The sequence below is a fragment of the Drosophila sulfurigaster genome, chromosome 2L (genome assembly GCF_023558435.1).
Source record: "Drosophila sulfurigaster albostrigata strain 15112-1811.04 chromosome 2L, ASM2355843v2, whole genome shotgun sequence".
Classification (NCBI taxonomy): Eukaryota; Metazoa; Arthropoda; class Insecta; order Diptera; family Drosophilidae; genus Drosophila; species Drosophila sulfurigaster.
The window spans coordinates 15,033,419-15,051,721 of record NC_084881.1 but is presented as its reverse complement, the minus strand read 5'-3'; the positions used below and the strand labels follow the sequence as shown (position 1 = coordinate 15,051,721).

Here is an 18,303-nt window from a genome sequence, read left to right as displayed (position 1 = left end):
AGTTGTCAAATGCACGCAGCGAGAGAATCGCCAGCGAAGCGTTGATGGAGACGCCGCCGACGCCGCCGATGTTGCCTCAGCGCCACCTCGACTTATGAGTGTCACAACAAAACTATTTATTTTGCTCGGCTTTGGAGTGTCGCCCCCTCGCCCCTCGCTCAACCCCCCTTCCTTTTCCTGCTCAACAGCCCTGACAAGATGTTGTTGCCACTTAAGTTGCCTCATTTCTTTAAACTGTGTGCGGCCGACATTGAAATTAAATTGTCTGTGGCAGCGACGTTGGAAAATGGGGAAAAATAAAGAACGCACATTGACGGCAGCCACGCGAAAAAGTAAAGAAAAATTGCAAAAGAAAAACTGTGTGTGCGGCGGCGGCACTTGTAATGTTGATTGCCACAATTAATAGCTGCAGCGTGAAGTTCGGCAGATTTAAGTGCTGCCGAATCAATGATTAAGTGTTAAACAATCAATGAATGCCAACGCCAACGCTCCGGGAAGTTGAAAGATTTTTATAGTATTCCTTTTAAAAAACTGAAAATGTTGACAACATATTTACGATCTTTAAAAATAGCAGCAATTTATATTTTGTTGTTGTTGGTTGATAATTTGGTATATTTTGAACTTTGTGGTATATTTTGAATGATATAATACTATATCGATATACCAAATAAAGCCTTTGGTATATTTTTGTATTTCCTATATATGTTTTTAAAAGACTGACAATGTTGACAACATATTTACGAACTTCAAAATAGCAACTATTTATATTTGTTGCATGGGTTGATAATTTGGTATATTTTGAACTTTGTGGTATAATTTGAACGTAGTAGTATATTTTATAGCCGATATGGCCTTTGTTATATTTTGAATATATCAGTATATTTTTATACCAAATATAGTTTTGGTATATTTTGAGTGTGGTTGAATATGTTTATACCAAGTACAGCCATACATATCCAATACCAAACATAACCTTCGGTATATTTTAGTAGTTTTACTATATTTTAAATAGAATACCAGACTATCTTGCTTTTATCGCACTCATCAACAGTTTTTTTATAACAAAACTTTCTTATTCCAAATTGTAATTGAATGTGAAGACTCTTACTAATCAAAGAACTAATTAAAACAAATGACACAGCGAAAATAAGTACAACCATCTGAACTTTACAGCGCAATAAAATCAGCTAGATACGTGTAATAATTATAATCAAGATCTATTAGCGTTTGTCAGATAAAAATCACAGATGGTAAAACTAAAAGTCCATTTTGGCTTGTCCAGCAGATTACAGGTTCTAAAAATAGCCAACAAATAACTCAAATGGATTTGTATATTCCCCCCACTATAAACAAAAACAAAGAAGAAAGAAATGTTGTTCTCCAATTTGAGTTAGCAGGTGATAAAAATGTTGTTGCTGCAGTGCAACAAACGCGTCGTTGTTTGCACCTTTTGCCTATGACAGCTGCAACAACTGAGTGTAGATTTTGTGGCAATAAACCCAATTTCGTAGTGTGTGGATACAACATTTGAGAATGGTCTTGTTTATTGTTCCTCTGTGTGTCTGTGTGTGTGTGTGTGTGCTTTGTGGCTTTCTCCGTCGACTTCCAGCTGACTCTTTGCATTGGGCGCGAGTTCATTTGAAATTTTTTGTAACTAGCAAATGAAGCGCAACAAAAACAACTTAAGTGGAGCACCTCACAATAATTAAGAAACAGGTGCGGCACTTGGCATTAGAGCAAGATGGCAAACAAAATGTAGAAGAAGAATAAAGAGTGAAGAGCGACGACAGCGTGCTGAAAGCCATCACTCTTCAGCTTGGCACACGCCCGACTTCCCCCTCCTCCTCTTCTACTCGCTGCTCCCTTTTGCCCCGCTGCGTTGATGAAATATTTACATAAAAAATATTTCAATTTCAATTGCCACAAAAGGAAGAAAAAAAGCGTTAAGGCAGCAGTGAAAAAAGAAGAAATATTTTTAGTGAAGCTATAAACAATAATACTGAAAATACTACTATACAGTTTTTTTTTCATTGTTTGCTTTTCTTTTTATATATGTTTATTATTGCTGCCGCAGTGCTAAGTGCGTGCACAAATTCACACTGCAAATTGCCAGCTGAGAAATGAAAAAGAAATAGTTAAAATTACGAGCGAAAAAATATTTCAACGATGAATTAATTAGCAATGCATTGCGGCAACTTTACGAGCCAACACAACAAAAATGCCATGAAAATTCAAGTTTATCTATAAAGTGGGGAGTAAAACCTGAAAATGATTCTCAAAGGGAGAGATTTACCAAATAAGATTTTTGCGCAGATAATAAGTTAACCATAAACCGTAGAAATCTGCGCTTTATTAAGTGAGCAACTGTCGGAAAAATATGATATCAAGTATACGCATAAAATAACTTGTCAAGTAAAGTAAGCAAACAACTTGTGACATATGTGTGCATAAGAAACAATTGTATATAATTAAGTTAATGACTTAACCACTGAATGAAAAAGAGACTGTTATGTTACATTCACATCACAGACACACAGAGAGAGAGAGGCAAATGAATCAAATGAGTGACGAAGTAAACTCAGCAACTAAAGTAATTTATGCAAAGTCAGCAATATCCTTGGGCTATCAGACACATGCTTTACGTATTAGTATTTTCAATATTTAGGCGCCATCATTCAATGTAATTTTCAACAGCTGCCTCATCGAGAGAAATGTGAATTAAATGTGACTTGTTCAGAGAAATGACAACTGCTAAATGCGGAAAAGCCTTTGCCCAACACACACAAATCGCATACATAATAAATTCTAAATAAATGATAAACGATTTTCAGTTTAGAGCCAAGGCATTTTTTGCACTTTTTGTTTATGTCATAAATAAATACATAAATTAATATGTTTATTGTTGGCATTTAAAAGCAAAATAACAGAAAGACAGCTAACGATTGAAATTTATATGCTCTATCAAATATGCATGTAAACATGACAAACAAAAGTGCACAGCAACAACAACAACAACAACCGACAACAATTCGCACTGAACTGGTGTAAAATTAATTAAAATGCATTTCATTTATGAAATTTAAAATGTCATTGTTGTGCTCAGCAACTGTTACACAAGACTGAAAGTGTATAATGTGCTAGGATTGTGAATGAAATGTCATTTTGAGCTTGATCTCAATCTATTTCAAATGCATTTCTCTTTAAACTAAGCAAACTACCATATTGAATAGATTTAAATAGTTTTTTTTTAATGTTGTTAGTCGTGTCAACTCTCTCTGATCGAAGGACAATTGTGGAGCAAACTAAATGAACAGCGTTCGTGGCACATTGAACGCAAATAGCAATATAATTGAAATTAATTAATATTAAATATGCTGTATCGAATTGTTGGCGGCATTCATTCCACATACTTTTTTACGCATAGTTTTTTGTGCAAAAAGGTGCTTAATTAATTTGCCATTTAGTATGTGCAAAATTAATGAAATGATTTGTCACACGACAGCCGTAAACTGACACACACACAAAATCCAATTCACAATGTGTTAATCAAGTTCTTCTTCAGCCCAAGGATAACGGCGTTATATTTCCACCCCTCGAATGAAACTATTTCTTTTTTTTATTTTTGGTTTGGGTGGGCAATCAAGCGTGGAAAAAACGCTAAAATACATTGATTTTGTGGCACTATTAAGCGCATTTGGAATGCCTAACAAGCACGCCACCATCAGGCGCATTATGTGAAGCAGGTCCTTGCCTCGTCTGTCCTTGACACATGAGAGAGAGAGAGCGAGGAGCAGACAAAGCGCGGGGATTATGCTGGTTAGTAGAGAGCAAGGCAAGCGAGATAATGACTATAGATAGATGGATGGATGGTTGCTTAGATAGATACCAAGTCAAGCCAACACATAAACACACACAGAGGGAGGAGGAAGGACGAGGAAAAAGCGAAAAGTCAAAGCCAAAACGAGGACAGATTGAAATCAAGGAGCAAAGGCAGAGGGCATATCGATGACTGCTTGTTACCTTCTCTCTCCCTCTCTTTAATGCCAATTGACATAATTACGCAAAGTAGTTGCCGAGGCACGGCTGAAAAGGTATCGGATCTATATATACATTGTATATATATATATATTTTCGCATTCGCATATCGACTCATCATCCAAAAGAAAAGTCGCAAGCGCGAGCAAAAAGTTTTTAAACTTATTACCGCAAACGCCTTACAGTTAATACACTTAAGAGAGGAGACTGGAGAGTGAAGGGAAGACAGTCAAGACTTTAAGCAGCCGCTGGCAATGACTTTAAAATTTATTGCTGGCCACATTTAAGGAAAATGGCAAGGATATTGAGGATATAAACCAGCAGCAACGAGGGTCGATCAACAATTTACAAGGTCAACTATAAATTGTGCTCAACAGAATATTGATAAAAAACAAGTAAGAAATCTGCAGTGTGCTCGACTTTGAAATATCTGCTACCCCAAAAAAAAATACTAAAAATATACGAAAGGCTGTTTTAATAATATTGACATAGTACTACATTCAATATATATCATAGAGTCCAAATTATTCGAGATTGTGTGGTATTAATTTTAAAATATACCAAATTAATATACCACAAAAATACTAAAAATATACCAAAGACTGTATTGATGATATTGATACAATACTACATTCAAAATATACCATTGAGTGCGAAATATACCGGATTGGTTGGTATTAATTTTAAAATATACCGTATTAATATACCACAAAAATACTAAATATTTACCAAAATCTGTATTAATGATATTAATATGATTGATGATATTAGCACTACATTCAAAATATACCATAGAGTGTAAAATATACCAGATTGTCAGCCAAACCAACTAATACCTCGAGTAAGTGACGTTTTCTAACTCATATTCTCTGAGATCTACTTCATATAGACGGATATGGATATATCGTCTCGACTGTTGACGATTCACAAGAATATATAACATATAGTAAATATTATATACTTTATAGGGTCGGAGATGTCTTCTTCTGCCTGTTAACTGTTCCTGGAGGCACAAAGTTATAATACCCTTCTACCCTATGGGTAGCGGGTATCGAAAATAGTTTACAGTTTTCTTAAACATACATTTTTCCATTTGCGAATTTAAAGTCAGTTCAAAATTGTGCAAATTTGAAGGAAACCCTCGCTGGCAGTCGAAGGCGCGTGTTAGTCACAACAAATAGAGAATTTACAGCCGTGGGGATATTTGCTTAGGAGCGGGGTAAAGAGCAAAAGGGAAGGAAGGAATAGGGTCTGGGATTTTAGGGAAAACTTGGGCTAGGATGACAGTGTGTAATGAAAATTACATGCGCCGTAGGCCGTAGGCCAGGCTGGGGAAAAACTTCTAAGCAGTTAGCTAGCACAGTTTTCCGGGGCCAAATGTTTGCCGGGCTTCAAGCAATATAGAAAGAACAATAACAACAAGCGACCACACAACACCAAACAGCCGAACAACGAACAACGAACAAAAGCGAAAACCTCACGACTGTTTGACTTGTGTTTGTTTGTCCTTGAATTTTGCTTTTGAAAAGCAGACGCCACAGCAACCACTTTTCCACCCAACCTCCCAAAAATTTCTTCCTCAACTCATCCTCGCGCTCTTCATTTCAGTTATTATTACAAGCACATTTTCATTGCCCTTCTTTTGTGGGGGGGTAAGACGAGAGAGCGGGGACAGTTTTAGGCCGAGAAGAAGCTGTTTCAGCCTCGGCTTCGGCTTCAGTTTCTGACTTGGCTTTGACTTGACTTGTCTTTGGCGCCAACGCTGGAATTTCTTTGTATATATGTATTTCTTAGGCAGCCAAATTGATTTTCCCTCTCAGCTGCGTCGTTTGCGTTTTCCTTCTGTTTATTTATATTTCTCCTCTTTTTGTTGTTGCTGCTTTGGCATTTGCCTTCAACTTTGCCACACGATGCGGCTCAGTTGTCAATTGAATGATTGCGTTTTATTTGCTTTACTCTTACAGCTTGCAATCATCCCACCAAAAAAAAAAAATAACGAAGCCACACCCCTTAGACGACGGCATCATTTGTCAGCGTGTTCAAGATTTGACAGGTGATTAGCGAGACAAACATTTTAAGGCAGCTTGGAGCGAGTGAAATTTATTAAAAACCGAGAAAAAGTGCCCAAAGTAACGAAGCGTCTGTCGACTTTTTTTTTCGAGTCGAGCACAAAAAACGGGAGAAAATTTAATGCAGAATTATTACACGTTACCAGATTTAATACACAGCAAATCGTAATTTAATTTGTAGCTTATTAAATAGAAATCATTTTGCATAAAAGATAATAATCAAATTTTATTAGCCACAGCTTAAATTCAATGCATATTAATTAAGTTTCTGCATATTTGACAATTCCAAATTTATAGTTTTTAATTAAAATAATTTATTTAAATTTTCCCAGCTGCATTTTCTGAATTTCATATACCCAAATTTGTTATGCAATTAATAACATTTGCGTCTACAACCCTCGCAGTATAATTTTCCCCCTCAAATCCAAAAACAAAATGAGCATTTAGCATTTAGGATTTGTTTGGGCTGAAAGACGAAGACGTGAAGAAGTGAAAAAGAGCAAAAACAATGCACAGAGAAAAACTGTCAGTGGGTAACTTGGATCAACAACGAACAACGAAATGCAGCCCTTGGCAGACAAGAGAGCAGACACAACCCTTGCAGTTGTTGTTGTTGTTGTTGTTGGTAAAGAAATCACTGCAACCTCAACTCCCCCCACTTCAACACCAACACCAACCCCAACCCTCCCCGCTTAACCCTTCGGGCGAATGCAATCCGCAATTTCATCGTCTCGTTACTTTTGCTTGGTTTCTCAAGCATATCAATTCACTTTTGCACCCCTCGAGGGTTGCATCAGCTGCCAGACCGAGTCTAGGATTATGGCGAGGGGGGGGAGGGGAGGGAGGGTAACTGGTGCGCATTTAGCTGCTTGTTCTCCATCTTCTGTCTATCTCTTGTCACTGAGAAAATGAAATGTAAAGCAACATTGTAAAAATACAAAAGAGGGAAATATACAAAATGAACTGTAAACCTTTTTGGCACGCATTGTTTTTGTGTCTGCAGTGTGTTAAATCAAAAAACAACAAAAACGAGCGAGGGTTGCAAAATCAGCACCCCCAGGTGGTATCCTCTCTCCCCCCCCTGCCCCTCCTCCTTCACGCTTAAAGTGATACGCCCATGAAAAAAGTAGAAATAAAATTTTACGCTATGCAAAACATTTTTCTAATCAAACATTCCATTTCATTTGTTGTAGCGTCCAAAACGGGGGTTGGGGGAGGGACTTTGGGGGTTGGCTTTAAATGGGAAAAGAAGAAAAAAAAAGAACGAAGAACGTTTGAATTTGTTCTCAAGTGTAAAATTAATTTGCATTCACAATCGTCACTTGGATTGTCGCACACCTCCAACCCTCGCCCTTCCCCCTCCCTCCCCTCATAATATCCTTCACCCTTAAGCATCCCCTGCAGTTTATGGTTTGATAATACGCATTTAGTCGGAATCAATTGATGAGAAATACTTTAATAAATCACTGAAAAGCAGAAATACAAATAAAAAAAACTACCCCTTCCCCTTTCCCTTCCCCTTTCCTACCACATCTAAAACCTCCCCACGCAAGTGGTTTATTAATTTCGTTTGGCAAAGTGCACTCGAAACATTTTTTGGTGTAATTGATTTCACTTCAGCAGAAATAATTTTTTAATGTTCAAATTTATGGAGGAGAGAGAAAAAAAATTGGCAACAACGCAATAAAGAGCAAAAGTTAAATTTAAAATAAAATTTTTTCTGCTTCTTTTTCGATATTTTTAATCATTTTTGCGGCATTGCCTCGCACCGTTCATTCAATATTTTTTTTTGGTTTTTACTTACTATCGATGAGCATTGTTTCGCCAGTTTGTTTTATTATATAATTTTTTTATTCCGCCTTTTAGCTGTTGTTGTCGTTGTTGTTGTTGTGTTTCCTCGTGCAACGAACAAATTTTCATTTTATTGAGTTTCATTGAAGCGCATAAAATTGCAATAAAAGTCTATTCATGGGATAATGCGAGAGAGTCTGCATCGAATAATTTTATACTCATCTCTCTCCCCACACTTCTTATCGAACTCTCTCCCTCTGAATATTCATATAGACCACCTCTGAACACCCCCAAAAGCGTCAGTTGAACTCCAAATTGTACAATAATTTGAATTATGAATGAAAATTAAAGTGCAATATGCGTTTAATTAAAAGTTTAACGTAGACGAAAACGTACAGATAAAAAGGGGAGACGACGACGATGTCGATGTCGATGTGGTAATCCAATTTGAAAATTTCTGCAGCTGAAAGTTCAAGTTGAGGGTTAAATTGTTAAATTGAAGTCGATTCATTAACATGTCGAAAAATTCCTCAAAGATATTATTTATGAAATATGAAATATGCTTCTTCGAGGGGGAGAATGAAAAACGGTTTAATTGCTGGTTATTTCTTTAATCATTCGCTACGCAGATGAAACTCTCTGGAACTATGCGTAATATATTATTATACTCTTGGGATATATACGAAATGATTAACATTTTGGCAGCGCTGTCTTAAAGTGTTTCCCTTCATAAACATCAACAGAAACGCTGTCTCAACTGAAGCATATCGAAATCTCCCGGACAGGACATGAGAGAGAGAGAGAAAGAGAGAGAGAGAGAGAGATTCCCACACACAATTGACAGGGAAAAGTGCTTCAAGCACTGCAGAGACGAAGGCAACTAAAGCGTCCACAAATCGCTGACTAGCTGGACATTTGGACTAGTCGGAAGGATTGGCCTAGATCTCAACACACACACACACAGACACAGACACAAACACAAACATAGAGAGCGCGCCCTTGACAGAAAACAAGTCGAATGCTGGTCATAAATATCTGTGGATGCCACCGAAACGTGCAGCTGCCAAAAACGCTGTAGCAAAAGGCACGTGGGGCTACTTTATGGGGCGAGACAGAGATAGCAAAAGCGGTAGAGTGAGATAGAGTCTGAGACTGCGGCTCAGAGATACATGAAAAGCAATCAGTGTATTGACCACAACAATTTTGACATGTTGCGCATACAAATTAGAGCGACCAACCAACCAAGAGCGGAGGTTAAGGGGAACCGACTGAGTGAGTGAAGTAGCCCCCAAAGACAGGCCGAAAGCCAATCCCGGGGCGAAGCCAAAGAGAAGCAGCTGCAAAAACGGGGCAACAAACAGAAGCCGCAAAAGCGACAAGCGATGAGCAGCAGCAGCAATGAGAATGGAGTGGGAGCAGTGCGAAAAAAGGGGCAAGGCAAAAAAGAATTGAAAAGAAACGTGCAACACACGAAAAAGAGAATCGAAGAGAAAAAGCAAAGGCAAAAGCAAAAAGTAACAGCAGAAAGTGTTAACCAGAAATAAAAAGGGGGCAACCGAGGAATCAAGAAGAAGAACCGAAGAACCGAAGAAGAATCAGCAACCGAAAATCAAATCGAGCAAAACGCAAAGCTTGATACACTTTAATTAAAACCATTTGAATGACTTACGAAGCACAGCGAATACCAGATGCTCTAACTAACATATAAGATAAATATAATATAAAATAGAGAAAAAAAGATCGAAATATTATATTCCAGATGCTCTAACTAGAAGATAAATTTATGGAAATGTTCCGAAAGAGCAGACGAAGCTAGTAAATAGAATATTGTTAAATACAAAATAGAGAAAAGAATCGAAATTCTGATAAACATATTTTTTATTTTATGTTATAAGATATCAGAATAAAAAGGCTTTTGATCGACCTAAGAAAGCCAGACTTTTAATAAAATACAATCTAAAGAAAAAGATTGAAATTCTAATATACCTATAATATTATGTATTTTATGTTATAAGAACTCAAAATAATAAACCTAGAGAAGTTGTAATACTATTCTCCTAAAAATTCAATAGATTACTTGAAGAAGAATCAAGATAACACTGACTAAAAATTTAACAAAATTAAAGAGCAAAAGAAGTTAGTTAATAGAATAGAGAAAATATCAACATATTAGATGCGGATATCAGAAGCTCTAACTAAAATAACCTATTTAAACATAAGTCATAAGAAATCAAAATAATAATAAACCTTGTAATACTATTCTTCTCAAAATTCAGAAGAAGAAACAAGATTACTTAGACTAAAAGTTTAACAAAAACGAAAAGAACAAAAGCAGCTACTTGATATACAAATTTATGATCAATATATTAAACTTTTTGCTTAAACATTGACAAAGACATCAGATGTAATGCCATTCTTCTGAGAATTTCAATAGATCCGATAAGGAAGAATGTAGCTTATAGCTATTGTGACCAAAGTTGTCCAATAGCTTAACAAAGTCTTAATGCTTTAAGCCACACTTAAGCAGCTGCTTGTTGGGGACAATTTCGACTCTGTATGACGATAACGATGATGGCGATGATGATGATGACGATGATGATGATGATGATGGCGATGTTGATGACGATAATGAAAATGACTTTTAGGGCAAGTCAGAACAGCGAAACATTGTCAAAGTATATATCACAATTGTAACACAAATCTTTTCTAACAACAAACCTGCTGCTCTCCCCCCGCTCCTCTCTTGTGACCCAAGCGAAATGCTAATGAATCAAGGTGGCAAAACAGTAGCCAAATGGGAGCGCAGTAAAAACTCCAATCCAAAAGCAAGAAGCAAATTCAATCAAAATGTACAACGAGTCGAGTCAGCAAAACTTGAGGTGTGACCACCAAGCAGTGGAGAGAGGGGAAGAGGGAGTAAGAGAAAGATATATATTTGTCCATAGTACTAACAATTGCTGCTGTTGCTGTGGTCAAGTCAAATGCCTGCACGTTTCGCCAACGTTTTGCGGGCGTTTTTTAAAACTCGCGTCACGACGCAGGCGATAAAAAATAAGCAGCAACGGAAGCCGCACAACAAATCAAGAATATTTTGTTGTTGTTTGTGCTAGATACACACACACACACATACACAATTAAAAGATATGCAAACCTTACGTTGAAATATGTCCAAAAGTGAATTATGCACGAAATGAGTCAGAGTTGGGCAAACAAATTGAAAACTAGCTGAGAGAAGAACGTGCCGAAAACATGCGAGTGAAAAAGTTTGAAAAATATTACAAAAATATTGAAAACTTGCAAATGTTGCTGCAGAGGTTAAACACACAGTATTTTTTTAAAAATTGTAACGAATGCAAAAACCAGAAACGAAAAGAACCGAATGCCGAGGTCATCGGTTGACCAAATTTAATTGTCAGCAAATGTTATTGAATTTTTATGTTGCAACAACAAACAAACAAGACTTTGGCTTCACTTCAATATGCAAAAAGAAAAAAAGTTTGCAATTATTCTAGTTGTTGTTGTTGTTTGTTCTTATTGCACGTTTCGTGTCGAGTGAGTGGTGTGTGTGTGTGTGTGTGCTTCGTTTGTTTAAACAGCTGCCAGAGAGTTGAAAGCAACGAGGAGAAGCAAGCAGCAAACGAACTCCCCCAACAAAAGAAACGGGTGTCGCATGCATAAACATAGTAGATACAAATAACGGGATACAAATGTATCTCTCTCTGTGTGTGTGTGTGTGTGTGTGTGTGGGAGAGAGAGGGAGGCACATAAATTCCATATGCCAAGCGCCAAAAACTAAACCGAGTTGGGGACTTGGGCCAGACAACTGGCTCAAAGTATTATCAGTCGAAAAAACTTTTTGCGCAAAATGCAATAAAAACAACAAACGCAACTCGCAGGAGAGATTACTTAGCTGCCAGAGAGAGAGAGAGAGAGAGAGAGTGGGAGAGAGAGAGAGCGAATGAGTGTTAAGCAAACAAATACAACACACACACAAAGAGAACTTCAAAAAGCTCTCTCATTGAGACGCCATCTGGCGTTGAGAGCCGAAAAACAAAGTTTGATTGACAAACGCAAAACTCGCAAAATATTGCATATAAATTGACCTTAACTTTTCGGAATATGTTTATATTTGACATGGATATTATACACAGAAATGCAAATACACAGAAATGGAATCCTTTTTCTTTCTTTGGCCACAAAGAACTTTGCTTATAAAGAAGTTGGAACTAGGCAATTTAAGAGTAACAAAGAATAACTGTGGATAAAGAAAACTTTTCAAAGAACTAGAATTCAAATATAAATAGAATTTTGTATTTGAAAATTGAAAGCAAGTAAATCAAAGATTAACAATTAAGATTAAAAATTAGAATTAGTTCTCAAAGAACAGCTATATTATAAATTATACCTTTTGTGTTTCATCTTTTACGAACTTTTGTTCGCGACCCAAGGAAATTCCCTAAACAACATTGTGGAATATCTCCAAATAACCTATTCCCGGAAATTCCCTTATTTGAAAGTGTGGATTAGGCAATCCTGATTATAATCTCAAGATTGTTGAATTCGCAGTTCATAGATTCAATTAACAACTAAATTAAATACTATAATCTTTCTTTACTATATTTTATTTAGATTACGTTCGCGACCAGAGGAAATGCACTTTACAGCATTGTAAAGAAATTTTATAGTTTCAGTATTATAGACTACCCAAGTCTGATTAAGGTTGCAAAATTGTTGAATTCGCAGTTCACAGTTCTCAAATAACAACCATATTATAAGCAACATTCTTTCATATCAACTTTTTCCGGAAGTGCAAATACATATTTATAATTTTATATATTAAATCAAAGGTTTAACAATAATAAGCAGAATTGTTGAATTGGCATTTCTTAGTTCCAAATATTATATATAACGATCCGAGGAAATGCCCCGTTGCGACATTGTAAAGTATTTTTGTATTCTCAAACAGGAAATCAATTACATTATAGATTATGATCGAAGAATAACAAAACGTAGTATAAACAACATTGTAGAATAGTTGCAAAGAATCTTATAGTGCATTGTAGAGATGCAATCCTAATTCTGATGTCAAAATTATTGAATTTGCAGTTTATAATCTCAAAGAAGAACTTTATTATAATTAACTTTTGTTTCCTATTTTATTTTCATTAAAGGTGCAGGCTCAAGAAATTCGCAAAGCAACTTTGTAAAGTATTTTCATAGTTTTAAACAGCATCCAAGATCACAAAACTATATTATAGAAAACAATTTGAATAGTTTTCATTATAGAGTAGACAAGTCTGAATAAGATCACATAACTATACTTCACCATATATACAATTTCCTTTCTTAAATCTTTAAAAATTCTAGATAAGATTTGTCTCTAGTTGACATTGCAGTTGATTTGCGTGTTTCATTAACACTCGAAAGTTTGCAATCTAATTCCATAGACTCTCTTCCCCAGACTTTGCTATATACTCCCCTTCCCTCCCCACCACTCTTCCTCTTACCCCACTCTATATGTGCACGCTGCGTGTGCAAATATATATTTTATATTTGATATTTACCTAACCCAATTTTGATTTAGTATTTCAAATGCAAATTGTCAGAGAACTGAACATTTTCAACTAAATCCGGAGAACGCAGCCACACGTTATGGCAACCAGGATGCAAAGAGGGGCATGGGGCATGGGGCATGTGGCATGAACCTGGGGAAGGGGCATTGATGCTGTCGCAGCTGTTGGCAATGCATTGTTGTTGTTGCTGTTTTTTGGGGGAAATTTGCTCGTTTTTCGTGGCATTTCCGCAATGGCAACGCTGGCAACGTTTGCACGTAAATTTCAAACAAACAAAATATTTGTTTAATTTATTTTAATTTCGAAGTTGCAGCAGTTGCTGTTTTTCCAGTTTTCAGTTTTCAGTTCAGTTTTTCGTGCAACGAGCAAAAACGTGAGCCGCAGGCTCAAAGCGCGTGTGTATCTAAAGGATGCGCCAGGACAACAACAAAAATGAAAAACAACAACAACAACAACAAGGAGAGCTAAAACTGTTTTTTTGAAAAACGAGCCACAATCATAATTCACGCGCATTTCAGAGTGCTAAGCGGAGGGGAGAGAGAGCAACAGGAGATGGAAGACAGAAGCCTCAACTGAGCCCAGGAAATGAAATGAATGTGGGAAAACTCAAAGGAAAAACGCAGCAGGCAGGTAGAAGAGAGAGAGACAGAGAAAGAGAGTGAGACACAAAACGAGGCATAAATAAAACAAAGCGCAACCGACAAACGAAATAAAAATAAAAAGCAACAGCAAAGGCACGAAAATAAACATAAAAACGAAAAGCGAAGAAAAAAGAAAGAGAGGGAGAGAGAGAGAGAGGGAGAGGGAGAGCAAGACAGCTAACGACGAGCGACGCATCTTAAGTATCCTGTGTTCTTGCTGTGAAAGAACTGTCGAAACCCAAATTCAAAGACACTTCAGGCAACGCCAAGGATACAACGACAACGACTCAGATACAGATACAGATAAACTGAACGATGTAGATACTTTTCATTAGAGCTGAACACAAATTGAAATTGATATTTATAGGCAGTTAATAGCATTAATTATGTATGAATCATGGCCAGAACAATGGCCAAAATCATTTTGCCATTTGCCACGCCCACCGCCTGCTCCTCTTTAAAAGGGTGGAGGGGGTCTCACCTTTAATGGCTTTTTAATTATTTGCGCAAAAGTATCTTTTGCTGTCTTTTGCCGTTGCCCTTTATGATATCATTATTGTTATTATTGTTGTTGTCGTCGTCGTCGTCGTCGTCGTCGTCGTTATTATTATTGTTCTTTCAACGGCTCTGCTCTCTTCCTCTTCCTCAACTGCTGCTGTTTCTTCTTCTTCTTTTGCCATTGCTGCTTCTTCTTTCGGTTCACGTCAGCCGACAGGCAAAACCTAATAATGCCCCCAGAGATCGTTTACCGCTAAAGCTCCGCAGAGAGTTCATTGATTTTTGACTCTCTCTCTCTCTCTCTCTGTGTGTTGACAAGTTGACAAAGCGACCAAAGGGGGAGGTGAAGTTGAGGGTGAGGTGTGCGTGTGTATGTGTGTAGAAGTGTGTGTGTGCGTCGCAGCTCCAATTAAAATGTCAAATCAAGTCGTTTTATTTATTAAATGATTACACACTACAAAACATAAACATAAACACACACACACAAACAAAGCGGGAAATAGAGGAAAACGACGCTATAAACTTACGCAAGTCAAGGGGTGGCAAAGAGGGAGAGAGGGGAAGGGAGGGAGGGGCGCTAATGGCCGCATAGTTTGTTGAGTGTCAAAAGATTTTTGAACATTTGGGGAATTGCTTGTTAATCGCACACAAATTGGAAAAGTGTTGACTGAGCGAAAGATTGACCGCCTGATTGACTGACTGACTGATTGACCGCCTGATTGACTGACTGATTAAGTTTCGTTTAGCAGCAACGTTTCTGGGGTCGGGGTAGCAAACTTTTTGTGCCAAAAAAAAAGTTGAGCAAAAGCTGTCAAACGATCAAAGTGCGAAAGAATAAGAAGCAGCCAGAGAGAGAGAGAGAGAGAGAGAGAGAGGGGGGCAACTGAACCAACCCAAGAAGTCAACGAATAAAACTAACGGTAAAAACTGTCAACGACTGGCAGCAAAAACTTAACGTCAAAGCGCCAGCTAAAAACTTGACTTAACGTAACGTGACGGCAAAGCAGAAGAAAATAAAAAAGAGTTGAAAGCAACAACAGGTGCAGCAATAACACATAGGAGAGGGCAAAAGGGAGGAGGAGAAGATGGAACTTGTCGATGAAGCTGTCATAAACAAAACTTGTGTGTGTGTGTGTGTGAGAACAACAAGAAAAACAACTAGAAAATGCAGCAAATGCAAAAAGGAAGCGCAAATTGAAAAGTAGCCGAGACAATTTACTGAATGGAAACTGACTAAAGAGAAATACTGACACAAGGGAAGTTGGGTAATTTGGATTTAAGAACTAGAAAACACACATTTCATTCATTTCGATGGCATCGATAAGCCAATAGCCAGCTTTGGAGTCTGAGAATTCCATTCTCGCAAAGGAAATCATAAGCCATAATAAAGACACGCACAAAAGCAATAGCAAAAAGCCATTGCAGCTTTTCTTTTTTGTGAAAGAAAAGTGTTTTCTAAGCTCCTTGAATACAAATAGTTCAATTTCCAGATTCTCAGATATGCTCTTGCTTGCCAAACAAAAATTGATATAAAATACAGCAAATGGAATGAAAGAAACTGTATTCGGAAACTATTCAAAGATGAATAAAAGTTCTTGAACCAAAGCCAAGATTAAAAATGGATTTCTAAAGGTTTAGATTCACTTCATTATTATTATTTTAAATCACAATTCGAATACTAGTTTAAAACTACTAAAAAAATATATATATTTATATATAGATCAGGCGACATTAACAGATCTTACAATCTCCAGTTGCAAGTAATCCAGATCTTTTAGTTATTTCCTGCTTAACAATTCGCATGAGATATTTGATCTCTTGCTTGCAATTTTATCCCATGCGAGACGAACCAGCGTGCGAAGAGTATATAATATTTTCTTATCCGACGTTTACACCTGTTTCTTATCTCGCTATTTACTTCTCCTATTATATCTCATATCCCATTTGCATATCGTAGTTGTGGTTGTGCTTTTTTTTTGTTTTTGTCTTGTGTAAACTTACCGATTAAAAATAATTTGCCAAAGCTTTGTCTTCTTGTAGTGCAGCTGCTGCTTCTGTTGTTGTTGTTGTTGTTATTGCTGCTGTAGCTGTTGTTGTTGCTGGCGCTTTTTGCTGTTGTCGCGCTCCTCGCACTACTGTTTACTGTTGTTGCTCTCATCTTGTCGTAGTTTTGGGTAATCGTTGTTCTTGTTGTCGTTATTGTTATTAGTATTATTATCGCAGCAAAAGTTTTGCCAGTGTGTTACTATCTCCTTCACTCTTTCTGTCACTTGCACTTGCACTTGCTGCAGCGCCCTCTGCTAGTTTTAGCAGCAGCGCCACATTGCGGCCGAAAAATCCAAACACGAAACTGTTATTGTTGTATTCGAAACGTAACGAACGTTAGGCGAAAGAGTAATCAAAATAACAACAACAAACACTTAACACAAAAACTTCAAAATTCAAGATGGCGGCGCGTCTGCTTGGTTTGTTGGCCCTTCTGTTGGCCAGGTCTTAAACCTCAAGCATTTTCTTTGCTGTGTTGCTCTTGCACTTTAAAACATACACACACATGCATGCACATACGCACATACGCATACACGCACACACACCTATTCACTGTTATAATCGGTCGTTTGCTTTGCTCTTGCGTTTGCTGCTTGTTGTTGTTAATCAGAAATCACTCGAGTTGTTGTTGTAGTTGTATGCAGGCGACGACAACGACGCTTGAAAGGTTTCCAAGAAACTCAGACACACACACACACACGCATACACTCGCAGTAGTCGCGACACACGTAAAAACCTTTTTTAAGCGACGCGCGCTGCTCCTGCTTCTTCTTCTTCTTCTGCTTCTTTTTCTACTTGTTGTGTGAGCTCACAAAACCGGTTTGACAGGTAAGAAGAGAGCGCCAAGCTGCTGCTGCTCCCGCTGCTGCAGTCGCGTAGTCCGAGATCAAGTAAAACTAATGATGCCAAAGCCGGCGTCGACGTTGATGACGCAGCTGCTGCGCTGCTTTTGTTTTTGCTTTTACGTTAACTGCTTGGGTTTGCTTTGCTTCGTCGCTTGTTGTTGTTGCCTTTGTTGTTTCTTGTTGTTTAATAGTTTTACTCACACACACTCGCACTAAACACACTCACTTTGCCAATTGTAGCTGTTGTTGTTGTTGTTAGTAATGCAATTTGCAAAATACTTTTCGTTATGGCTTTTTCTTTCAATAATTATGAACAACACTTTTTAAATTTGTAACGGGTTGTAAACAAATACGAGAGAACAGCTCGCCAGAAAACGCGACGCAAATATTTTCGATTGTTTGCTGCGCCGAGCGACAGCGCGACACGTCCGTTCGAAGCGGCAAATGAAAAGAGAATGAAGAATGCATACGAAATCAACGAAACACCAACGAAGTCCAAAGAGAGCGCGCGCACACTGTAAACGAAGGTACGAAAATTTCTCTTGCTTTTGCTTAAGCAACCACCGGGCTCTCTCTGTTGTGCACTCTCTGTGCTGCTACCTTCATCGCTTAAGCAATAAGCATTGTCTTGGGACCAGCAGCGCAACAGGCCTTGGCCAGGTGTTGCGATCCAATTAAGAGAACGCGATCACTGCAGCTCAACGTATATATTTAAAATGTATTTTTTATTTTATTGAATATATTTTTTATTACATCGGGCAACGGCTATGAATTAATAAAAAGACACAGCAATTTGGGTGAATAC

General features: G+C 37.5%; 1 protein-coding gene across 2 annotated transcripts in view; it reads right to left on the bottom strand.

Moving 5' to 3' along the window:
* The window catches only part of LOC133850926 (cell adhesion molecule Dscam2), a 107,625-nt gene extending 89,669 nt beyond the window's left edge, over positions 1-17,956 (bottom strand). Inside the window, exon 1 of one of the 2 annotated variants that reach the window (XM_062287183.1) lies at positions 16,609-17,956. In XM_062287183.1, coding sequence (XP_062143167.1) covers positions 16,609-16,765 — 157 coding nt within the window. In that variant the 5' untranslated portion in view covers positions 16,766-17,956. The remainder of the gene's footprint in view (positions 1-16,608) is intronic. The other variant, XM_062287182.1, reaches the window with a different exon arrangement.
* Between the last annotated feature and the right edge of the window lie 347 nt (positions 17,957-18,303).